This window comes from Ixodes scapularis, unplaced genomic scaffold (assembly GCF_016920785.2).
Source record: "Ixodes scapularis isolate PalLabHiFi unplaced genomic scaffold, ASM1692078v2 PGA_scaffold9__187_contigs__length_104089568, whole genome shotgun sequence".
Lineage (NCBI taxonomy): Eukaryota > Metazoa > Arthropoda > Arachnida > Ixodida > Ixodidae > Ixodes > Ixodes scapularis.
Window position 1 is genome coordinate 57,965,854 of NW_024609884.1, and position 25,842 is coordinate 57,991,695.

General features: G+C 44.3%; 1 protein-coding gene across 3 annotated transcripts in view; it reads right to left on the reverse strand.

The window, feature by feature from the left end:
- Nucleotides 1-1,841: 1,841 nt before the first annotated feature.
- Nucleotides 1,842-25,842, reverse strand: part of LOC115316018 — a 35,150-nt gene continuing 11,149 nt past the window's right edge. For 2 of the 3 annotated variants that reach the window (XM_029975350.3, XM_029975348.4), the window contains exons 3-12: nucleotides 25,076-25,115; nucleotides 24,955-25,016; nucleotides 23,634-23,697; nucleotides 19,785-19,849; nucleotides 13,780-13,933; nucleotides 11,776-11,853; nucleotides 9,914-9,937; nucleotides 7,259-7,523; nucleotides 5,465-5,579; nucleotides 1,842-2,018 (exon numbers count right to left, since the gene is read on the reverse strand). In XM_029975350.3, the coding sequence (XP_029831210.3) occupies nucleotides 1,925-2,018; nucleotides 5,465-5,579; nucleotides 7,259-7,523; nucleotides 9,914-9,937; nucleotides 11,776-11,853; nucleotides 13,780-13,933; nucleotides 19,785-19,849; nucleotides 23,634-23,697; nucleotides 24,955-25,016; nucleotides 25,076-25,115 (961 nt within the window). In that variant the 3' untranslated portion in view covers nucleotides 1,842-1,924. The remainder of the gene's footprint in view (nucleotides 2,019-5,464; nucleotides 5,580-7,258; nucleotides 7,524-9,913; nucleotides 9,938-11,775; nucleotides 11,854-13,779; nucleotides 13,934-19,784; nucleotides 19,850-23,633; nucleotides 23,698-24,954; nucleotides 25,017-25,075; nucleotides 25,116-25,842) is intronic. The other variant, XM_029975349.4, reaches the window with a different exon arrangement.

The following is a 25,842-nucleotide window of genomic DNA, read 5'->3' on the forward strand; positions in this document are numbered from 1 at the left end:
AGGTGTATGGTTGCAAGCGTGGCCTTTTCAATCTCTCTTGCACCTCTAACTGGGTGGGAGGCAGCAAGTTATGGTCCGGCTATCAATTATGTTGACCACTTGGTGCAAAGATAAATTGGCAGAACTGCCTTGTCCAAAAGCAAAGGCTTTTGGACAGTGCTGAGCCAGACTGGGAACACTGCTGCATGTTGAGGTAACAAAGATATATACAAGAAGGTGGACGTTGATCAAAATCAAAAGGAACGAACAAATTTGGAAACTAATCTGTTTCATTAAAAATATTTCGGCAGTAAAAGAGTGGACCATGTTAACTGCGAAAAGTCCATCCTTCTGTTTTCCTCTTTCTAACCAAGCTAAAAACAACAATGGCACTGTACTTGTAATAATCTCCATCAGTTTTCATTCACAAAATGTCTCGCATTTAAAGGGGTACTCCACTGGTTTTTTCATTGTCTCCGATTTGCTTGAAATTTTGCTAAACTAACCAGCAAACATCGTAAAAATAGTATCCCAAATATTAGGTCAAAATATTGTTTTTTTGCAAAGTTATTGAATTTACAGTTTTGGTCCTCACCGTGTTTTTCAAGCTCGAAGTCTCTACTGGCAACAATGAAAAAGTGACGTCATTGGAAGTGCAGGGGTTCACTCTTTGGGCTGTAAATTTTGTTTTAAACTGATTCGAAGCAGTTTCATAGTGTCAAATGAATGCTTGGGAAGCTCGCTGCAGTACCCGCGGTCCAGCACGGAACAAAAAATTGGCATATTCTATTTTTTGGCTGCTTGCTCGACTGGCAAGCCTGCCTGCCACTGACGTCACGGCACTGAAAAGTGCGCGAATATTTGAATGTTGGTTTTTGCATCATTTTCATTTGCCGATTTCACAATACCTATTATGAATTTCGCGATTCTAAATAGCATACCGGAGAGAGTGAAGGCCGGGGAGTCAGAAAATATAGTTAGTTAAGGTAGCTCAAAAAATCTGTGGAGTACCCCTTTAAAGCTTATGACTTGGGAAATACTGCACTATCCCAAAGTGCTTCCAGTGGATTTTTATTCTCTCAATCAGATCATTTCCACAAATGTTTGCCTCAACTGCAGGTAACATGAAAATCATTACTCAAATGCTTGACTCTTCAATGGTGAATAGGTGCAAGTGTGCTGGAGCTTAGCATAACAGGCATTAAACTGTACCCGTGGAACCATAAATTTTCAATTCTTTCTTCTTTATTCAGAGATTACCCCGCAGTGCCCGAGGGCGTTACAGCAGGGGGGCTACAATGCTGGAAAAAAAAAACGCATCTTCATTTTCACTGCACACTTGCAGCTCCGACAGCCCATTCCACTCTCGTATTGTTTTAACAAAAAAAAAAAAAAGAGTTGGCGTACATGCTTGTCCTGGCGTGGTACTCTCCAATTTTGAAAGCATGATCATTCCGTTTAGAAACTATCATGGCTGTTACATGACCGCAACTAAAAATACACAAAAAAGTGTCAAATTTTAATTTTATTAATGTAAATCTGGCATGCAACTGCACAACAGAACAAATCAGAACATGCATACACACACAAAAAAACAGAATTATACAAAAAAATATGATCTCACAAGTAATGTGAGAATAAAACAAAAGGAGGCAATATTGACAAAAGAACAAGCCCTTCCTCCAAATTCGGTGTTGTCAAACTCTTGCAAGAAGGACATCCTCACTTAAAGGGGTGCTAAACCACTTTCTGCTAGACTATCTATGGGTTCTAAGCATCCTAAAAAAAGTTTGCTTAGTCTTTCTATGGTCATAGCGCAATCTATGCTTAGAACCCATAGGTTGCGCTATGACCATAAAAAGACTATCGCAGAAAGTGGTTTAATGGCCCTTTAAGGCACAATCTCTCTGGCAGTTGATACTGTAGAGCCAGCAACGTCAGGAAGTCAAATGTCCAAGTTGGCCTTGTCTATCCATTCGTAAAATGTTTTCCCTTGCACTTCCTCTTCTGCCAGCCTCCATATCTCCTTCTGAGAAGCCCTAAAATGAAGAAATTATAAATTTAAGAAAAAACTTGGGGGGCACTCCAGCTTCTCCTTTAAGGAATGAGATAGCTTCATAGGACCCCGTTCGCAAAGCCTTCTCATTTAAACCCATGCTCGTCCCCAAGCCGTGCGCGTGGTCTAGTTGGTAGTGCCACAAGTCACGTGATGTCACATGCAGCTGTGACGTCATGACCCTATCGATCCGCTAAATTTGGCGGGAAACTTTACGCAAAATGTTGCAGGAGAATTTTCCGCTATATTTGTTGAAATTTTTTCACTAAATTTGGCAAAAAATATTTTCGACAAATTTAGCAGAAAACTTTCGCCAAATATAGCGCGTCAATAGGGTAAGGACGTCACAGCCATGTGTGACCTCACATGTGACTGCACGCGTTGCATTATGGGTTTTTGGTCCCACCGATGCAGTATTCTTGTGCGACACGAGCTCCTAAATGCTACTGCATTAAAAAATTGAATACAAAATAAATAAAATTAGAAAAAGTGAAATTTAAAAAAAAATTAAAGAACAAAAAAAATTATTTGTTTTTGTTTCTACACAGTGCTCGACTGACGTAGCTGAATGCCGCAATAGCATTAGGCTCGTGTACAGTAGCAAAGCACCAATAGGAGATATGTGAAATTGCTCGAACGTCTGTCAACAGCGTGCGCATACATGCGGTCAACCATCTTTTTAAGGTCAAGCTCGGTGAGCCGAAGAGCCGCGCCACCGTGTTGATCAACCGTGCAGCACGCAATTCTGTGGAGCTTGCTTCTGCAATATTTGATAGTGAAGGACGAATCTTTATCCGAATCAAGATTCAGAGCCGAATCCGAAGATTTGGAAGAGTGGCCGTATCTCAAGAGATTCGAAAAAGTTCGGAAAGATTCGGAGCGTTGCCATGGTTGCCAGATCACGTTGATGAGTGTTTGAACTTTTCGTGATATTAAATTCACTAAAGTCTACAAACTGCACAACTAATATGGTAATATAATATCATAGAAATAAATAAAATGTTCCGCTTTGTTTATATTATTTTGGATGTTTGTCGCAATCGGTAGGCAGACATCGCGGAAAAATCGGTTTCGGTTCTGGATTACAACAAAAATCGGCATGCTTGGTGCACGTGGAAATACAAGCCCATGTTTTCATCGCCGCAAGAGATCGATGCCGTACATGCTGTTCGGCACAGATACATTTCGTGCTCATAATTACGGCCATAGTGGCACACACAACACAAGTGAGTACGTTCGATTTGATTATCTTCATCGCGTGTCCACTGAAGTATTGCTATCGAAACACGGGAAACAATTCTGAAACTCCTTGCACCATACTATTTCAGTCTCCTGTACTGCATTTGCACCTTTCTGGTTAATGATATCCCATTGGGTTAGTGTTTGTTTCTGAACAATAAGGTTGCGTTGGACACCCCTGTGTTGGGTTTCTTTTTCATCAAATAAACTTCACACACACAAAACTTGCTGCCGAGAACGGAGAAACGACAGTGCGACGTTTTTCTTCACCACCGGTGCCGGTACGTGGTCGAGGTTGTGGCGAGCAACATTCATCTCGCTCTCGCGTCTTACAGGTACAGACATAAGCAGCTCTAGAGAAGGAAACAAATCATTTCCTTGCCTCAATATAGTTATTGTGCATTGCGCCACATTATGTATAATACATAGCATTTCGCTCTATTTTACCGATCACCGCGAAACCGCACAGAAACTGAGACCATGCACTGCTTATGGTAGGCTTACGTCAACCACACCGATCAGCTCAGCTGGACCTGGGCGCGTGCCAGGGCTTAGAATGACAGTACAGTACATACCACAAGTTGATATAAACAAGACAAAATCTGGTTATATGCAGTAACAATACCTAGAAAAAACAGAACTGACCGCATTCCTGAGGTTTACGACAAGGTTCACGCTGCCATCTGCAACCAACGACGAATCTGACGAATCACTGAATCTGACGAATATTCATCGCGGGAAGTTTGGAAATTTCCGAATCTGGGCGAATCCGAATCTTTGGTGGTTTGTCCCATCACTAATATTTGAGGTGAAAACACTGCAACGCAAAATAATGTACGACGACGACGATGTGAAGTGTATCAAGGTTAAAGTGCAGGCCAGAACAGGTTCCAAGGATTTCTGACAGCAGAGTTGCTTCAGTGCACGTCCGTGATCAAACAAACTGTCCGTAACAGATTTATATGGTTGCAGCTAGAAACAGATTGACGAGTGTACAACAGAGAATAAAGATTTCATCGGCAAACTTGCACCTAGAAAAAAAAAAAAAAGGATGAGTGTCGACGGCGACAGCCGCGAGCGAAGAGGCGTTGGCGTGACTGCGAGTCGACAAAGCCGGGCTCTGCTCGTTATCTACTACATTTGGCATCTCAAACATTCAACCTAGAATGTTTGTTAGTGAGCTAGGGCAAGAATGACTAGGCAATCCTCATCCACCACATTCGGCATCTCGAGCGTTCGACCTAGAATGTTTGTTAGTCAGCTAGGGCGAGACTGACTAGGCAATTCTCATCCACTACATTCGGCATCTCGAGCATTCGACCTATGTTTGTTAGTGAGCTAGGGCAAGACTGACTAGGCAATCCTCATCCACCACATTCGGCATCTCAAGCGTTCAACCTAAAATGTTTGTTAGTGAGCTACGGCAAGACTGACTAGGCAATCCTCATCCACCATATTCGGTATCTAAAGCATTCAACCTAGAATATTTGTTAGTGAGCTAGGGCGAGACTGACTAGGTAATCCTCATCCAATGCATTGGGCATCTCAAGAATTCAACCTATGTTTGTTAGTGAGCTAAGACGAGATCGACTAGGCAATCCTCATCCACCACATTCGGCATCTTGAGCATTCGACCTAGAATGTTTGTTAGTGAGCTAGGGCGAGTCTGACTAGGCAATCCTCATCCACCACATTCAGCATCTCGAGCGTTCGACCTAGAATGTTTATTAGTGAGCTAGGGCAAGACTGACTAAGCAATCCTTATCCACCACATTCGGTATCTCAAGCATTCAACCTAGAATATTTGTTAGTGAGCTAGGGCGAGACTGACTAGGCGATCCTCATCCACTACATTTGGCATCTCGAGCATTCAACCTATGTTTGTTAGTGAGCTAGGGCGAGATTGACTAGGCAATCGTCATCCACCACATTCGGCATCTTGAGCATTCGACCTAGAATGTTCGTTAGTGAGCTAGAGCGGGACTGACTAGGCAATTCTTATCCACTACATTCGGCATTGAGCACCTTGCTTCCTCATGTGCCCCCATGTAACCAGTCACTGGCAGGATAGGGGCGGAAGAGGATTCCTTTGGCTATCGGTGCGAGCTTCCGACCCTCGTTGATTCAGGTTTGAGCGTGCATACATGGCCACGGCATGGCTGAAGGCAATACAGCCCACGGTGCACTTACAGCTTTTTCAAGGCTCTCTGAGACAGGCTGCAGGAGGTGAGAACATCTGCAGCCTCGAAGCTCTCGCCCTGATTCAACATCAGCTTGGCTGCCTTGCCGACGGCCCCGGACTTCTCTGAAAAGGCAGGATGCGAGATAGCCTTAGAAATGAGGGGGTCCCTAACGTGCCTGCCCACTGGGTGCTGTGCTTGGCCCGCGTCGTCTTGAAGCCCCCTTCTGCAGCGGCCTAAAGATCACGGAGTATAAAGACAAAAGTAAAATTTGGGTCTTTTATGTGCCAAACCAACAAGGGCATCTGGCATTCCCCAGGCGAAGTACCGGGAAATAATTTCGACCACCTATGGATCTTCCAAACTGCGGCCGAAATCTCGGTCCTTTGTATTATACTATGCTCTCGTTTGTTGTCAATCGATTCTAGTCACCTTTTACCAAGTCCTCTTAGACACTGTCTGAGTAAAACATTCAATTCATGTAGGAAATAGCGCAAAATTAAACTCACACTGAAAATACACGCACACCTATACAAATACCCTACTCGCCCAAGCATTCATCCTAAGAATATTCAATTTGATACAACTGAATTTATTCTGCTTGTATCAAGCGCAAGCCACACAGAAGTCATGAAGTGGAATTCGGGCAGGTTGATGCTTTATCCCCATGTTCCAGCTGCCGGATAGCCAATGAAACATGCTTCTTGTGCAAGACTGCCGAAGGAAGTCTGCCATTTGTATTAGGTCCTTATTTCATGCTCTTTTCGTTCCCACTCCACCCAATTTAAGGTATTCGGCACGTGCAAAGAGTGGATTTGAGTTCAAAGCGAATCAGAAGCTATTCAGTAGTTTTGGCCGAATATTTTCTAATTGAATATCAAACACTTCCTCCCACCTCGCTCCGCTCTGCTCGAGGAAAATTAATTATAGTCGAATCTCGTTAATTCAAACTCAAGGGTGATTCAAAATTTGTTTGAATGAAGCAAAGTTTGAATTTTCGGGCGTTTCCTCCCATAGAGACACATAAAATGGGACCTGCATGTTAGTTTGAATTAAGAGAGTTGGAATTAACGAGATTCGAACGTAATCTCGAGCCCGAGCTTGCACCAAGGCTCGTCGGAACCACCAGAAATTTGCCAGGCCACCGCTTCCCACTCTCGGCGTCAATCCCCGCACAGGAGCATTCGGCTTCGGCTGGCGGTGCTGCGTTTACTTCAGCAGACGATATTCGGAAAATGGTGTCTGCTGTTTGCTGGCTTCAGACTCCGTATTCGTGGTTCTGTCCATTCGGATGATGCTTTGTTGCCATGGTAGCAGGGAGCACGGCAAGTGGATTTTATCGTGCAAAAGGAGAGGTTGAAGCGGCAAGGTAAGGTGCGTGTTCTGTCTCTCTTGCCATGCTTTTCAATGGGCGGAATTTGAATGAAAAGAGTTAGAAATGGGCCACCATAATCTAAACCATGAGACATGGAAAAACAAACAAGATGAAACGAGGACTTCAATACAGCAGGTCCAAGCGACAAGTAATCGCTGTCATCAAACCTGCAGGTCCGAGCGACAAGTAAACGCATCTTGGACACTGCATCTACCTGGAACAGCGGCGGTCTTACACTCGCAGCCCCCACAACCTAGAGGTCATACAATTTGCGTACAATTGCAATATACTTTCTGCAAACAATTCCAGCTATAGAATTGTGTGAAAGCATGCAATCCAACATCTAACTTTACTTTCCTTGAGCTCAGGTACGAAAGTTACTTTTCAAAAGTAACATGGATCGAAACTAAGCAATGCAATTCTACTTACTTCGGAGGGCGTTTGTTGCGTCAGTTAATGACGTCAGCTGGAGCTCGCAGTAACTGTTCTGCAGAGCACCTTCCCGTTGCAGGAAGGCGAGGTCCACGTAAACGTCCGAGTCCCCGTTCTCTATGGCTCTCTCTGGGGCTTGGCTTGGCTCATAGGCAACAAGTGCAGATCGGACCTGCTTTGTCTGCCTTTTGACGGCATCGCCGGCATATTCAACTTGGTGCTTCAGACGACGCAGTTCCGTGCTCCTCTTTTCTTCGATGTGCTAATAACGATAGGACCAAAGTTAGGTGAAGCACATATTGGGATCTTAATATTGCGATGCTAGCGATCGACAATGTCAGAAAGTAAAACTTGGGGGTTTTATGTGCCAAACGAACAAAGGGCAGCTGGCACGCCCCGGAGAGGATTCATTTGGATGACCTGGGGATCTTTTGACTCGCAAACAAAATCTGGATCACACAACGCCGAAGGAGTGGTTAAAGCGAGCGGGTTGCAATTATAAGTACTTGAAATGGAAAGAATAAAAACAAGGTCAACCACACTCTCAGTTAACAATGAAAAACAGTTTGTTCTTGCTAACTGAAAGAGTGTGGTTGTCTGAACGTCCTCCTTGCTTTCATTCTTTCTATTAAAAAAACAAGACACCCAATTTTTTTTTTTTTTTTTTTTTTTTATCGGGGGCAGCTTTTGATTTTGAACCCCCCCCCCCCCCCCCCCCCGCTCGTCTGCCTATGCCACTGGCACAGCAGCATTTGCATCATAGCCATTTTTTTAACAGAAACAAAAACAGAGCAGCCGTCACGAGTAAATATTGTAAACTGCCCTTAACCTATTGAAGGCCCGACCAGCATCATCTATAATCTAGCCCAGTTCGGAACCCCCAGCATATTCTATTTTCACCAAAAGCGTGGCAGCTGGATCAAGTCACGTCAGACATCGCACGGATGTGCTAGGTTGGACGAGGTATCGGTAGTACTCGCATAATGAACACACTTTCTTTCCGGAAAAATTTACACATTACACGGGGTAAAATTTTTGCATTTACACACTTACTGCAAATGTCATATTAGGTGCCAATATGACACGGTAAGGTACTGTGGCACGCCTCCAGTGATGGAGACGCACCCATGGTTGTTCGGGGGCGCGCCACAATAACCATGCTTTATATATTGCAAACCTTTTTAGGGCGTTTTCGGGTTGCCTTTTGCCGAAGGAAAAGCACCCTAGGAAGATCACTCAGCACGAAACGCAACACGACCGTTTTTAGGCGATATATATTGCTAGTATCTGGCGGGCATGCTCAGGTATATCCGCGACTAACGTGTATAAAAACTCATACGAAGTCCTACCCCCCACCGCCGAAGCCCGCTCGCATGGATCAAGTTTCGTTCACAAAGACAAGAACTTGTACGAAGTCCAACCGCAGCGGACTCGCAAAGCCCGCTCGCACGAATCAAGTTTCGTTCACGGAGAGGATACCAGACACTCTCAGCCTACAGCACAGCGCGCACCTCTGCACCTCGCTGTGCCGTTCTGTTGCGGATTAAATACCGTATTTACTCGCACAATGAACGCACTCGCGTAATGAACGCACCCCCCAAGTCGGCTCTCAAAATTTCGACTTTTTTTTTTTTCACTTGCGTAATAAACGCACCCCCAACTCGGACGTCAAAATTTTGGCCCCCACCCCCCACGTGCGCGAAATGAACGCACTTTTCTATCCTCGTGCGGCGAGGTCGCGAATGAATGGGCAGCGTGGGCGAACAAAACGCCTTGCAAAAGGCGTTAAAAAATTCGCCAAGATCCAACGGAAGCAAAAAAAACAAACATGAAGAGCTTTTTTTTTTCTTTTTGCACAGCGCAGTCTGGACTTTGGGTGCGCGCACAAGGAGGTAAGAAAGAGAAGCGGAGAAGCGCTCTAAGCGAACAAAACAGCTTGCAAAAGGCGGCAAAAAAAAAGAAAACACGGAATTAAGAGAAAACAAAAACAAAGAGCTTTTTTTTTTTCTTTTTTCTTTGCACAGCGCAGTTTGGTTACGGGGGGTCGTGCGCCGTGCACAAGGAGGTAAGAAAGAGGAGCTGAGAAGCCCTCTAAGCCATAGAGTTATTGCAATAACCGCTAGACGCTTTCCATCATGGGGGATATACGTGCCAAACGATCGAAGGACATGTGGAAAACCGAGAGAGATGGCAAGAACTACGCAGTAACACTGGATAAGTAACTCCTTGTGCACGCAGACAATTAAAATAAATTGAAAGCCACGTAATATAGTCAGATTTGCAATAAATAAGTACTTCTTTATTCTTTCTGCTCGTGAATATGTGCGAAGATGCTTGTTCTGGGTTCAAATCATCACCTGCATGCTCCAAATCGTTGCAAATAGGGGGAGCCAGAGAGCAGGTGCCCGATAAAAACTGCCCGACATAAAAAATAATAAAAAGACACCTTTCGTAGCTCACATGCTTTATTTTTTGCGTTCGAATGTTTCTTTAACTGATCGTAAAGGTGCACGACGGAGTCATTTTCATCCAATGACAGGACGGGCATATTAGCAATATATAAGCACCACCGAAATGCTAGCAAACCTTGAACACACTCTACATTCCTTTCGATCGTTAGTTTGCTTAGAATCGTCGCTCGTTTTCACATACCTTCCTTGAAACAGAGGTTAGGACCTGAAATAGAGCGAAGTTTAACATCGTTCAGTGGTAGAGAAAAATGATGTAACTAAAGCAATTGCACTTTCACAATACCAATAAAGGTGCATACTATCCGGTACAATTGAAATGACAAAAGTTATTAATGTTAATTTCCGGCGAAGAGACATAACTCACGCGTGTTTTCCCATAGGAATACACAGGGAGGCTGGAAATGTAGACTCATTATGAGGGCCACGCGAAACTGCTCAACCTCAACCAGTGTAGCTCACGCTACAAAAATTCAAAATATTGATGCCCGTTGCGGGGGGTGCGTTTACAGTGGACTCCCATTAAACGAAACTCGCTTAAACGGAAAATTCGGATAAACGGAACTCTAAAGGTTGTTTCGGTTGGTTTCCTATATATTTAATGATAAATTCTTCGGGTAATCGGAACCCCCCTTTTTGCTTACTTCGGTTAAACGGGACCGAAACCGAAACTACCCATGGCGACCGCGGACATCGGAAATAGCTACAGCAGTCTCACAACCATGGAGTACGCAATAGCCAAGACTGAGGACACTTTAAAGGAAAAGGGGTTGTGTTAGAACAAAATTTATACAAATATTATTATAAAAAAAAAAAAGTTGTTAGGCTAGGTGACGCGAGGTGCCGCTCGTTACAAAGGGTACGGTGGGGTACGGTACAGCCATTCATCCATCCATCCAAGCCATTATATTAAGGCAATCCAATCCAGTCTTTCTACCGCCATTAGGGTTAGCGCCTCGTCTGTTGCGCGTCACGTTTACCATCGAGTACACAAACCAGCGTCCGCTTGCCGTGTTGTGATGGAAGCGGTAAAAAAGCGGCCGCACCAAGCGATCTCGCTTGCTACGAAAATGAAGATCCTTCAAGAGCTGGATCGTGGTGACCTCTCGAAGACGGAGATCGCAAGGAAGTTCGATATCCCGAAGTCTACACTCTCAAGGATATCAAAGGACAAAGAAAAGATTCAAGACGCTGTAAAGCGCGGAAGCTTTGCCACCGACCGAAGGAGGATGCGAAAGACGCCTTTTGAGGAAATAGAGAACGTCCTTTTTCTCTGGTTTAAGCGCGCGCGAAGTGCTAATTTCCCGATCAGCGGCCCCATCCTCGAAGAAAAGGCTGGAGAGATTGCGTCTCAGTTGGGAATAGATAACTTCAAAATGAGCGACGGTTGGCTCAGCCGTTTTAAAAAGCGCCACGGCCTAGTCTTTAAGACTATTTCTGGGGAAGGTGCAGCAGTCAACAGAAACCTTTGTACCTCCAAGGCATGCACACCTACTTCGTCAAAAAGCGATTACAAAATGCAAAACAAACTACCATTACCTCTTTTTTCTAGTCAGCTACATTAGCTGGACATCATGCTTGTGAAATAAAGTCATATTTCACTCATTTTATGTGCTTTGCTTTAATGAAACTTCTGATAAACGGAACAAATTTTTCTGTCCCTTCGAGTTCCGTTTAAGAGGAGTCCACTGTATTATGCGAGTGCGTGTATTATGCGAGTAAATACGGTAGACACTCTGTCATTCGTTTAATCATTTTTTTAGTTCGTACCAAGCTTGGTCGCAGTCCAGGCTGCATGTATGAATATGAGTGTATATGGCTGCGAGTGAATATGAGTGACTATGAGTGTGTGAAAAAAAATATTCCTAATCCAAAGTGTAACCTCCAGGAGCATGGGAAAGGTAAAATGCAACCAGGTATGTTTTATCGCTTTTATCCGAGTTTGGACAGTCGGGACAAGAGTGAACAAATTCCACAGATGCTGCGAGCTCTGCGCAGCACTGATCCGGGAGATCACGGGAGCGCCAGGGTGGGGTGCCACCTCACCTGTTGATTTTTGGCTATCTCCTCTGCCAGCTGCGTATTCTTGGCCATCAGCCGCCAAATCAATTGGTCCAAGTTGGCCTGCAATCAAATTGCAAAAACGAAGTGCCTTTGGCTACATGACACTGAAAAAATGACTCTGACCATGATGAATCATGGCAAAGAAGGGTAGCCAGTCTCAAATTAGACGCCTATTTTGTCATTACGTCGCTCCAAGTGACGTCATGTTCCATCCAGGCACAGGTTCCACAGAAATGCTTACAAACACTTAACCACGAAAAAATGATGCCGAAGTCGCCGCTGTCGCTAGGCCGACTCTCGACAAAATGCGTTGGCATTTAGCGGGGGGTTCCGACTGAGCAAAGTGTGGGAATTCGAACCTCGTAACGGTCTGCATACTGTTGTCTCCGAAGAGCCACTCTGTTCTCCCGGGCGACAGCGGTGTCGGATGCAGCCGCCGCAGCTTCCGTCCTCACGCAGTACATTGTTGGAAGCGTGTCAGAAGACTCTTTCCCTCTTGTAAGAGGGAAAGTGGACGTAACAAGCGAACGGAGCAAAAGGGCACAACGGAAACCCTGCTGCGGCCTCACAAACCAGTCCGCTCCCGTTCAGTCCAAACAAAAGACTGCTGCAAAAGACCAGGGTTATAAATGCCAACGCGTTTAAAAAAAATGAGTACCGCACCTATCGTATTGCTTATCCAGTCCTGACAAAAATGACCCCCTCAACGGAGCAACTGCCGTCACTTGACACTGCTCGTCCACTTATTTTAGACTTATCAAAATTTAACCATACTGCACAATATGCCTGCAAATGGATTTGTTCTCCTACGTTGAAACTCGTGTTGCAACATAACGTTCCCTCGACTACTGCCTAAAATTGTGCGCAAAGAAATTAAATGTCAATGCTGAAGGCAGAATTGTCAATATTTAAACCTTCCACCCGCCTCCACTGCCACCTTGGAAGTAAAGCCCTTGCACGCAGGCACCGTTAGATAGCTCGAGTTATTTACACGTTTTATTCCCGTTTTTCATCGTTCCTCACCACATTCCTAAATGGTGTTTATGCTTACCACCCAACGCATGCCATTATCAGGCACAGCACTTTTACAGTAGCCCTTTTAACAGGCTTTTTACATTTCCAGCGTCGGTACCCAGATTTGTACGACGCAAGCGGAATAAGCGATAGCACTGGTGCACATTGAGTAGGTGGGCAGCCACAAGACAGCACGACGGTTTAAAGGTTGGTTAGTTCGACGGCGCAGGTTTCCAAACAAAAGTTGCGGAACATTTGCAATAAGGAGTGCACGGTGCATTTACGATCGCACATTGGGGATCTTATTTTATTTGTACTCAATATACCAATTAAAGGTGACAAGAATAATCAGCATGAGGAACCACCTTGTAGATTCTCTGAAAGCACAGCACATTGCCTTTCGCATATATTGAAACAAACACGTGAAAAAAGAAGGTACTAGGAGCGAACATGCACTATCGGAACAGAATAAAACGCAAACGCCGGAACACTTGATCTCCGGCGTTACACCTAAATGCGTTAGATCTCAGAAAATTTTTTTTTGCGATAAAAATGCTGGCTTAATCTATTCATTCGGCTGTTCTCATTTGTTCTCTTATTGTGAGAGACAATCAGCAGTTGCAATGCAGTGCCCCAGTCAAACGCAAATGCGCAAACGAGCCTCGAGAGTCGCCCGGGTGCAGCAATGTCCAGATCGAATAGAAATGTCCAAGTAGCACGTGGCGCATGCACATGCGTGCAAGTGCTAACAGAGCTAGTCGCCGACAGGGCAAGAATGACAGGGTGCGTCTTTCAGATGCCTTGCCCCCAGCACGCTCTCCGCCGTGCTCTGTCCAAGGAGCACGGGACGGCGAAGCGTCATCGAGGGCGGGAACATCGCGCCGGAGGTGGGACGAGTGAAACTTCTCCCTGCCAGTCTCCCCTCGACGGCAACTAGAAGGGTGGCGGATATCGGACGAAGGGACGACTCACAATGTTCCGTGTGTGCGAGGAAAGCTGGCCAGCAAGAGACTGTAAGGAGCTGCCCTGCTCCCGGATCTGGGCATCCAGCTCGGTCGAGTGACTCGACAGTTGCGTCTGGAAGTCAGCTGGGCCGGGAGGTTCGGCCGAGCCTGGCTGCCCCGACCTGCGCCCGGGAAGAAGGCCGTCGTACGTCGAGACGCGAGGCCCGAGTGGTCGGAGAGAAGAATGCAGGAGCAGACGTCGGTTTGTTTAAAGAAACGCTCGACTCCCAAAGAGACATCTTTTACGGCGTCGACCATATCCCAAAAGCGTTGTGTTGCCGAAAACGAAAGGAGCATGCACGCATTTATTGCGGGTGGCTTTACCGCCCGAGATCGGCCAATTGCCTTTGCGCCGGGGTCATGAGATGGTGCTTTTTGCCACCCGCTCTTTCTAAGCCTTTGCGCTTAAGAATGCCGCCCACTCACTCGACGGCATAAACATGCTCGTTAGCGGTTGTGGGCATTGACAGTCTCACCCGGGGCGTAAGGATGGAACGCACCAGACGCTGCGCGTGAAGGTGAAGCGGCACGTAGAAGAGAATGTTGCAGAGAGAAAACAATTTGTGCATCCACGAGATGTTCCGTAAATGATCGGTTGAGGTTTCTGCGAGACCCGGTGTCTTTGCCTGTGGCTCGACACAAGGTTCTTCGGTCGTCACCATGGACCCGACTGCCTTCAAAGTGGGTACTATTTGCCTACCCAGAGTTTGTGCATAGGCACCTAGCACACACGTAACAATAACCGTGCGACAAAAAAACCCGACAAACTGTTACATTTTTGTATTGAGCAACGCAACATCACAAAGTTCCAGTCAATCGTGATGCAATATTATTGAAATGTCACACCAGCTGATGGGGTCTATATTCACATCCCATTGCACGATCATCCGCGCAATTTCTTCTTAACGCCAGGATGGGACATAGAACAAAATAAACTTTCCCCTAAAACAAGAAAGAAAACTTTTTTTAGCTTTACCTCATGAGACTCTTGCCTGGTGCATATTTTTAACCTTGCCTTGTCACAGGGGATGTTTCCTAGTAGAATGAAATTAGCTAAAGTATCAGTCATATTTATAGGAGGAGATAAAAATCTACCGACAAACTATAGGCCTATCTCTATACTTCCTATATTTTCCAAAGAGCTTCAAACAATTATTTTAAAACGCCTCGATTCTTTCTTTGCTAAACATTCTGTGATTTCGGATTTTCAATATGGTTTTCGCAAAGGAAAGTCAACAGAGTCTGCATTGCTTCAACAAAAAGAAATTATTTTGAAAAATATAGAAAATCGGTTGTTTACCCATGGTATATTTATAGATTTTAGTAAGGCATTTGATTTCATAAACCATAAAATACTACTTGATAAACTATACTGTTATGGAATACGTGGTGTAACTCTGTCCCTTTTACATTCCTATTTGGACCACCGTAAGCAATGTGTTGTGATCGATGGTCATACATCGCCTTTTCTTAACATACGATGTGGGGTTCCCCAGGGTAGTATACTTGGGCCAATGTTATTTAATGTGTATATTAATGATATTGTAAATATAAACAAACAAATAAAATACATAATATACGCTGATGATACCAGCCTATTTCTCGCCAAAACGAGTGTTGCAAAATTAATCGTAGACGCAAATGATGTTCTTAGCCAGTTCCTTATATGGTCCAACAACAATGGCCTTAAAATTAACATCCAGAAAATGAAAGCTATAGTTTTACGACCAAAGAGCAGGGCTCTGCCAATTAATCATAATATTACAATAGGCAGCGTACCAATCGAGTTAGTGAAACAATATAAAACGCTCGGAATAATTTTTTCTGAACACCTTTTGTGGAATGATCATGTCAATTATCTTGTTAAAGGCCGACTTACGGAACCATTTTCCGGTAGGAAAGTGCTCCCCAACGACCTTCGCTCCCTCCCCTCTCGCACTCCTTCCTCCTCCTCCCCTGAAAACGTCGGGTCCGGAAGCTAGTCTCCGTGGAAAGGAGAAGGGGTTTCCTCCTTTCTGGGTAGCAAGGACGAAACCTCTTCTCCCGCGGAAAATGGTTTTGTAGGTCGGCCTTTAAGAAGCTGTCTAGGGTGGTTGGAGTTATGTCACACTGCCGGAATATTTTCCCAGTTAACGTGAAATTACAAATCTACTATTCACTATTTCAGTCTTACATTAATTATTGCCATCTTGTTTTGGGAGACAACTACACAAACAAACATAGAAAAACTTACTTTACTTCAAAAAAAGATGCTTCGTTATATTCCCAATGAGCACTATCTCACTCACACCAAACCTGTTTGCCAAATATAAAATAATTAATCTTGATAAGATGTATGACTATAGATTACTGCACAGCTTTCGTTTTTCATCTCCTGAGCATGCTTCGCTTTTATGCAAGATGTCGGAGCTCTCCGAACATCCTCGTAGTTTCAACACCCGTCTTTCCGAAAAATGGATAGTACCCCCCACGAGCTCGTACTAACTATACTTACCAGTCAATTACATATTGTCTACCTTTATAACTTAATCATCTTCTTAATAATAATACTCATATATATCAAATGGGAAGGAAATCATTACTTATGCATTTCTTGTAAATTGTTCCGTGAAATTTCTTGAGCATACCCATACCTTTGTATAAATTTTGCATTTTGTACAGTGCGGTTAGAAGTTATGCGTATGTGCGCCTTGTGTTGTTTTGTGCAATTTTCTTCCATATGTAGCTGTATATCTTTTCAATCTGTCACAAGTTCTGCAAATATATTTTTTTTCTTTTTGCATAATGCTGTTAGAAGTTGTATGCATGAAGTGATTACTCAGCGTATCTTTCGTTAGCATGTAATATCCTTTTGTGTTCCGAATGGACGTCCTGCTGACAAATTTGAGACGGGCCCCAGACCTCGTCAAGCTGCCACTGGCAGCGTTTTGTCTAGGGTCTCCGTTGGCTTAAAGGCCATAAATAAAACGATTGATTGATTGATTGATTGACTAATTCTGAGTTTGCAGCAAGTCCAAAACTTGCTTCTATTTAAACACGCCGACCCCAAAATAAGGCATGTTTCGGAATCACTCAAATTAATCCCTCAACGTGAATTGATGCGCTCAACGTTTTTGGGGGATGGAAAGCTAATTTTGTGACATATGTGTCATTCCTGTCCAGGCATTTTCAAAATTGTTTTTTTACCATTTTTACTGTCTCTGAGGGGCGACAGTTTTTTAGCCTTTTCCTCATTTATTTGCAGAATTTCTCAATCTTAGTGTGTACATGTATTTACTCGCATAATGAATGCACCCCCCACAACAAGCATCAATATTCAAACTTTTTTTTTTTTTTTTTCGCGCGTAATGAACACCTTTAATTTTCAGCTCCGCGAGTCTTGAACTGCGTCTATATAGCCACCAAGCCCACCAAGCCCACCAAGCCAATTTTCTTTTGCCGCCAAGCGGTGAGGTCAAGTCAAGCCAAGCCAAGCTGCTCTTCTAACGGCTGCAATTGAGTGGTTGCGGAAGTGATCAACCGTGAAACCGAGTGGTCTGCACACCTAGCGAAGCTGGGGTCAAGGAATTGCCCAGCCCCGGATGTGCTTCGTCCATTGGATGCATAGATGTCAACAAACACACTGTTGTTTCTGATTCGCTTTTGGACAGCGATATCGTGAAAGTGGTTAGGCCTAAGAATGGTCGCTTCGCTCTCCGCGCCGAAGGAGATTCGTAGGGCGCTTTTTCTTCAGCAAAAGGCACGCTGAAAGCGCCGCACCCTAAAAAAGGTTTGCAATTTATAAAGCACGATTACTGTGGCACCCTAATGACCAGCCTATGTCAATGGAGACGTGCCACAGTATCCCCATGTCATATTGGCACCTAAAATGACATCCGCGCAAACCATGTAAATGCAAAAATTTTACCCCGCGTAAGAACGCACTCCGAAATATGCATCAATTCTTCAGCAAAAAATGTGTTCATTCTGCGAGTAAATACGGTATACTGATTTTGATTCAGACATCAGATTTTAGGTATGTCCCCTTGAATCAAAGATGCATCAAAGCATATAACATCCTAACCGATTACATTTTTTTACTGGTCATTACGTACAAATTCTTGTTACAAAAGATCTTTAGCTATATAAGGGGGTTTTCAAGGTTCCACCATATACTCTAAAGCTAAAGATATGTTTATAAACAAGCTTTATTTACTACAAAAAAAAAATCACAACCAGCAAATGGAAACGTAGGATCCTAATTACTCCGAGTAATATGTACTTTTTATTGATTGACTTTAGAAAGACAATATCAAGATCCAGTTCAGTCACCGCAGAAAATAACAATATCAAGTTTACTCATATCTTTTCTTGAGAATATTGCAAAAACTTTAGTAAAGCAATTACATTTCACACGAAAAAAAAAAGACACTTAGAACATCACCTTCAAAACAGCCCTGACTAGAACCTACCTTAGCACTGGTGCAGTGCTGTGCTATATGTGTGAAGGGGCACTAATAATAAATCAAGCTCTCCGACACTCAAAATTTGGTGTTTATTGAAAAGCTCGAAATTGAATTGAGTCATCATATTTTGTGACTCTGGATTGTTATTGAAACTTGCCAATTTTTAAAAACCCTGAATTTTCAGTCATTTTCTAAACCCCTGTCTACACACAACATTTCCAAATAAAGAAATAAAACCTCGACTGACCGAATTCTCTGGTTCAAACCTATACGGTACTCTGGACACATCTGGTGGCTCTAGCCCACACCATGCGAAACAACTCCAAAGCAGCACGAGGGGCGGGTGTAGACATTAGCAAGTTTTAAGATAGGGACCCCTAGTTTAACACAATCCAAGGGGCAAGTGGTTTGCACCCATGTTGTGCCCCGTTGCTTCCACCTCATTAGATACTGCTCTGCCGCTCATCGCGCTTCCGGCGCCACTACGGCCAAGGAGCAACATTCTCAAAAAAGATTTCTGTCAGCTGTTCATAGCCAAGACAATCTGCATTGTAGCAGGCTGCTCATGCGTGCCACAAGCACCCAGCCGACCGAGCCAAGAAAAGACAATCTACTAGGATTCGTGAGGTGCTGCCGTACGAGTGATTACCGCAGCCTCTCGGGCTGAGGCATGCCAGAATCTGAAGACGGCGGAGAAAATCGGGCAAGATCACCGCTCGCGCGTCGCAATTTAAGCGAGGTAATGCAAAGCGAAAGCCTGCAGCCCTTTTATCACTACCGACGAACGTGGCCAAAAGTGTGGTAGCCACGATGGATTTGCTCCTGAAGACCTGACCCAAGCAGTTACCGTAAAATCCACTTTCGCCAAAAACTGGGTTAGTCTAGACATGGGCACCTACCCGGGCCAAGCGGTAAAAGCCGAGATGGCGGTCCATATAGACCTTTGAAGGCAGGGTGAATAGAATCGAAGAAAACACATTTATTTACGCACAATGAATGATGACTGGACACCTACGACTCTCCCAAGTCGGTGCAGAGTAGGAGGTCCTTGCTCTGGTCACAACTACTTTTCCCTTTCCATCGCAAGAAAGCGGATATCCCCATCATCGCCGATGGCGGTTTCATGGCCGCCACATCGGGATGAATATTTTCGGCTCATGCTGGCATTTCCGAGGATTCCCGGAATTCCCAAGCTTGGGAAAGTTTACTAGTGGGCACTTGCACAAAGTGGGTGTTAATTTACGCTAGAGACCCCCATGCTATTTCTCGAATTTCGCGTCACAAATGAACGCTAAAACCCAAAATGCAGCCTACGTTTGGCATATGGGCAGAGATGAGCACCTTAGGGGCCCCTAAGCCTTTCAGGCCCCTATTTTAAAACTCGGTACTGTCCATATTCAACACATCATTGGCCGCGCATCAATCCACAAAGCTCAAGCTTACTGTCGCAGCCAGACTAGCATCTGCACACTCAAACACAACATCAAGCAGCGAGAACAAAAAGATGGGACGAAGCCGCAGTACGCACGAGCCAGCCTTCTTTGGTTCTTCCTCGAGGTATTGCCCCAGCACCACACACATACTGCTCCAGTACTGCAAACGCAGAAAAAAAATCACATCATCAGCATGGGCATTCAGAATCCGGGTGTCAGGGCACAGTATGCTTGAACATGGCTCATGTCGCAAACCACAAGGCCGCAGAATTGTCCCATTAAACAACTTCAACATTCCACTATCTCCCAACAATAATACACAATATGGAAACTAAAAATGGAGTGCTCTATACAGCATTAAAGAAAGCAGAACAATCATTACACATCTTAAACAGTACTACTGTGCATACGGATACAATGAGTGACCAAGATCACAAAATTGACCGCATCTTCACGTGGTGAATGATGTTGATTGGGGCGAAGCTCTGGTGGTGCTTGTCTGCATAGACGCTGAACCGTAGCTTGCCGAGCCTTTCGTTCGTTTTTATTCATGTCAGAAAGAGAATGTGTGGTATGGAATGTGGTTATATATGCATTTGAGCATTTTACCGCAGCGCCCTCTAGTCTATAAACGTTGAGCCAATGCATGCAAAGTTTAACGCGATTATATACGCATTTAACCGCAGCGCCCCGTCCTGTATAGACGTTGAGCGGCTACGTGCAACGTTTCATCTATGACATCCCCAGCTCTTCCCAGCTCTTGAGTTACTACCACATCTCGGAGCCCCCTACTTGTCCCACAGTCGTGACCGAGTGGTTAAGGCGATGGACTAGAAATCCATTGGGGTCTCCCCCCGCACAGGTTTGAATCCTGTCGACTGCGCAAACATTTTTTTTTTTTTTTTTCATTATTATTTTTTGCTTTACACAAGCACGCGAGTACGTGAGCACGTGAGCTCACGAGCACGCGAGCACGTGAGCTCATGAGCACGAGCAAGATCGATGCGAGCGCGGACGCCGGACGGACAAGCCTAGACCCTAAGGAGCTTCGCCCCTATTATTAGAATTGTACTTCAGGTGGCGACGCTGCACCCCCGCCGGAGGGCACTCGTGTCAAAGAATGGCATGTGGTTCTTTTTCCTTCCACCAGGGCACGCCACCGACACTAAGGCCCACCGTCTGTGAGTAACAGCGTTTGCAAGGCTGTAACACTGCGCTGTTTTCTGCAGTTATCACTTCGTTTCTGGCCGGTTTCAGGCTACCAGACACAAACGACAATGGGGAAGAAGTGCTTCAGGCCACAGTAAAATGCAGGATACAAAATATGCACGAAGAAGCTCGCTACGCACGACCGGGGTGTCAGTTGTCTTGGCGACTATATAAGTCATGATGCTACGCAAGTGAAAACGCAGACAACCAGCGTGAACAACCAACGCACAACACAATCAGCAATGGTTGTTGCTGATTACGGGCTTTATGGCGCAAAGCTACTATGGCCATACTGCGCCAAGCTTGACAATCAGCAATGGTGGTGTTCACTAAATAGATATAAATAGTTTGAACCTGCTATCAGTCCGAAATCAGAACCATGCAGTTCTACGATCCGACTGGCTTGTGCCCTGGGAACAAAATCTAGAATGCCAAGGTCAACAGCGAACAGCCCGTGGCTCGAGCCAACTGCGAGCCGCATACGCAGCTTAGAGCAAATAGTTTCTTCTGGAAAAAATCAGCACCATCTATCGAAGAAAAGCCTACAAATAAATTGCGGGTAAATCACCTTTAAAAGAGTGTGCAATTTATAAATTTTGTTAGCAAACAAGTTTTATGTTAAACAAACATGATGATAAACTATATCGGCAACATGTAGATGGAAGCATAGTATCTCTGCCAAGTCTCTGCCTCGTGTCTGTGCCATAAGTAAAATTCACAGAGTCCTCCCTGTTAGCACCTCCACTGAAACAATTAAGCTTGACACCCAAAAGTATTTTTTATATATTAGTGCGTAAGTATGCTCCATGCGGATATATCACTTAAAAGATAGCACTAATATTGATATTTTTTTTTCTCTTCCAAATAGTAGATTTGTTTGTGAAAAGAAAAAAGTGTTTCGCCGGCCATGGAATCAGAGCCTACTCAATAGTAGCATGCTGCCGCCCGGACAGGACTTGAGTGTCATTTGCTTGACTTGGAGCAGCTTGCATGGCGATAGTGCCCTTAAACCCGAGCTCCGAGTACTCCGGTATGTTTACTACAGCCCAGAACAACGTCTCAGCAGCCTAGCACACACACACTTCAGTAAGGAACAATGCATATGCACAAAGTCTGAAAATGACACCGACCAGAAGCCCTTCTTTGGAACAGTTAAGAACTTTATATAACATTGATCTCAAACTCATTCGAGTGAGGAGCCAGATAGCCCACCGCTGAAAAGATGGGGGGATTTTGGGACAAAAAAAAACAAAAAAACATAGTACATCAGTGGTGTTTTACGTCGCAAAGCACCCGAGCGTCCCAGCAACACCCCAGAGATTTTCTAGAGAAGGAACTTCGTGCTTTCTGCTCTTTGCAAGCTCGACATTTTGCCACCTTTATTTTTCATTTGCATATATGACTACCTTGGTCCCACACCTGATGTTATAAGAAGATTTGAAACACTACTGTACAAACAGTTTTCAATACAATGAGAGCAAGCACAACGTCTTTACCTGTTGCTCATCATTCACTATGCTCAAGAAGCATAGAAAAAAAAATCTCTTCAAACTGCAGTTTTTGTTTTCCACACAATTTTTATTGCAGCATTATAAGAAAATGTTTGCATTTTGACAGTATGTTTTTAACAGCTAAAAGCTTATCGCTTTATCTTTGAGGGTTGCATTTGCTCAGCACGTGTTCGTACAGAGTTGGTCGTGGTTCGTACAGCCGAGGTGCCTCCTTGAACAAAAACTTCGCCCTTGTAGCCTAGAATTGGTTTCGGCATTCCGGCTGATGTACATGGAAAACGACTGAGAAACAAATATTTACACAAAGTAATACTGCGTCCAAAAGAACACAGAAGAGTGCAAAATGTGTGAACACATTATATGAGCAGAGCTCCTTTTTGAGCGAAAATGAATCGACGATATGAAACTTAGTTATGCCAGACGTGGCGCTTGAGGCATGGGAACGCGGGCTCGCAGTCGCGAGATCCTTGCGGGCCGTGTGTCCGAGACCCTTGTTATATAACATCAGGAATATCCTAGCCCCATAAAAGTGCCACATTTAACTGTTCCGTTTGGCTCAACACGTGCAAAGCTCTGTTGCAGTCGCTCAACGTTTCGCTCTGTGCCTAGCAGACAGCCTTGCGTAGGCCTTGGCTGTGCTGCCATCTGGTGGCCCACACGAGAAACTGGGACAAAAGTATTGCGCCTAGCATCGTCATTACTCAACCTGAACCTTCAGAGACCGTGACTAAGATTATGCAGATTAAAGGGGATGGGCAGGAGTGCAACTGCTTCCCCCAAGAGCTTCAAGGTCAACATATTAAAAAATAAGGAATATACAAGCGTTTTATGGAAGAAATGCCGTTTTTGGCGAAATGGTAAATGTAAGGTCAACCAAATAGATCTGGGCAATGGTTCGTCCATGACGTCACATCCGTCCACAACATAGAATCTCTGCAGATCCCCCCTAGCCTAACCTGTAATCTGCCCCCGCCAAATACCCTAGGCTATAGATCCAGATATGTTATGCAGTGTTTGAATTGACTGAGTGTCCTCTACAACAGTGAAACAAAGCAAAATCCGAGGCGGGACTACCATAGCATTGTATAAAAAACAAATTCACTCGTGCAAGTGCTAGCACAAATTACATGTCATGTCTGACTACAATTGGAATAATAACTAAGAATGCAGTGCACAACAGGACTCGCTTCTCATTAACAACACCACGTGTACCATGTTGCTTACCGTGATTGCTTCATCAAGGGGATCAGCGCACGATTTTTGCGAGCAACATTCTTCCTTGCTGGACCTGCAGTTCAATGTAACGCAAAAGAAAAATTGGTGGTAAAACACTGTAAATGACTCAATTTCTGCAAAATACACATTTTTGTTGATTTTGCAAATTGCGTACAATTTGCAAAAAAATTGGTCCTGTGAAAAACAATTAAGCAAAACTGGCAACATTTTAAAAACTATTAAGAAGCTTTGTTCCATTCAGCATCAATTTGTGAAAACACATTATTACATGTGACTGCGTAGGTTCTCTCGACAGCATATTTGAGTGTCAACGAGACCTAAGCCGGAACGCATGTTTACTTCAGCAACTTCATCAACCTTTTCTGTCAACATATAGCCCGATCGCACAGCGTGTCAACGCCTCTGCAAATCCTCAAAGGCTACAATCTTGCTTTTATTCACCTACACGAAAGAGCCCCTATGGTCCCACAATCATGTGCATCAAATGGTCTCTGGGTTGTGGAGATTGGCTGCAGTTCTTACCAGTAGTTCAAAGTAGTGGAGTATTAACATTGTGCAAGGGCAACTGCCACAAGAAAATCTGCTACACTAAGAAGGAGCTTTCTTGCTTCTTTTTTATGTGCTCACAACCACAGTGACGCCACTCCCAAGCGCGATTAGAGGGCACTAGACAACTAATTGCAGCAGGCCACTTGTCATTCTTTATAAAATGAACTTGGAATAAAGTTTGAAGAACAGCAAACACTTTATTAGAGAAACGTTTTGGGAAAAGACTCGAACAAGAGAAGTCCATTCCCGAAATTCCCTAGGCTTATAACTTCCTCGGTGAGCAATGTTTGTAGAGAACTGAGAAGCAAGACCGGGGACAGTGCCAGCCAAACCTGTCAAACGAAGGAAACACCAATGCTAATCCGCCTCTTTTCCAAAAGCCTGCCACAATGCGCACTGGCTTGGGCTGTTTCACATGTCACAAAATATTACAAAGCTCTTGCTTGAGTCAGGTTCACCAAATGTAGAGCTCACGCAAAACAAAAAAAGAGGTTGTCTCAGTAACCCAATGCTGCTTTTAAATTCACAAGTGAATGGTACCAACGTGGATGGGTAATTTTAAACGAATAAAAAAAGAAAGAACCGACAGAGGGTTTTTGCGGCTTCGGAGCCTGATGGGCAAAGGTAAATAAATTACCTGCCACCTATTCAAAGCACAGGCATAAAGAACAATGCGCATAGCTGTCAAACAACTGAGCTCTTGAGACAAAGGGTCCTCCCACCATCTATGAGCAGTGACTGGAGCACTGTCGATGCTTACCCGAAGCACGGGACTGATGCTACCTTCTTTGCCGTCTCCTGTACTTCCTCCAGGACCAAAGCCTACAAAAAATGTTCCATGTACCTCAAGCGCATTTAAAGCAGATCGGTCTTCAGCTTACCACTGGCTTTGCTCCGGCCTCTTGGACCACGTCTTTTAGCCTGAAATGTATCGGTAGAATCTAGCAACACTTTCTCGAAACAAGAGTGCAGTATCTGATCACAAGCAGTCCGAGCCACCATTCTTATTCAACTACAACATCCAAGCATGAAGCGTGCCCCCTTACAGCTCTCCTAACAGTGCTATGGGTAGCTGTGTGCACCTTTGTGGGCAGGCCACATCAAGTTTCTAGCTCAAACATTGAGACCTTTCCTGAAAGAAAATTTTAGGAACTCAACTATAAAAAGAAAGTTATAAACTGGCAAGCAAGCATTGCTCCACATATTGATTTGTTCCAATAGCTTAGCTCATCAGACATGTTCGAGCAAAAGGCCAATGAAAAAAGCAAATTTTCTGAAACACAATTTAAAAAAAAAGAAACGGAACAATGAACTAAACTGTAGTTTGTACATTGAGGCAACCATAATATCTTCCTTTAAGAAAACGTAACCCATTTCATCTGGCTACCTTGTACTCAGAATAAACACTATGTCCATGAAGCATGCAACAGGCATCAGTTCCGTTTACATACACCAATTTTTGCAATGAATAAATTTATGATGCCAGCGTGTCTTTTCTTCAACTACCCATTTTCCCACCTACCCGATAAAGGCATTACAGCCTACAGCTAGACCTTCACTGAGGCTAGGCGACACCTTAGATCTTCCAGTGTTTATTTATAACAAAAAAAATATCAACCGATGTTTTGCGGTGCTCATTTTTTATAAA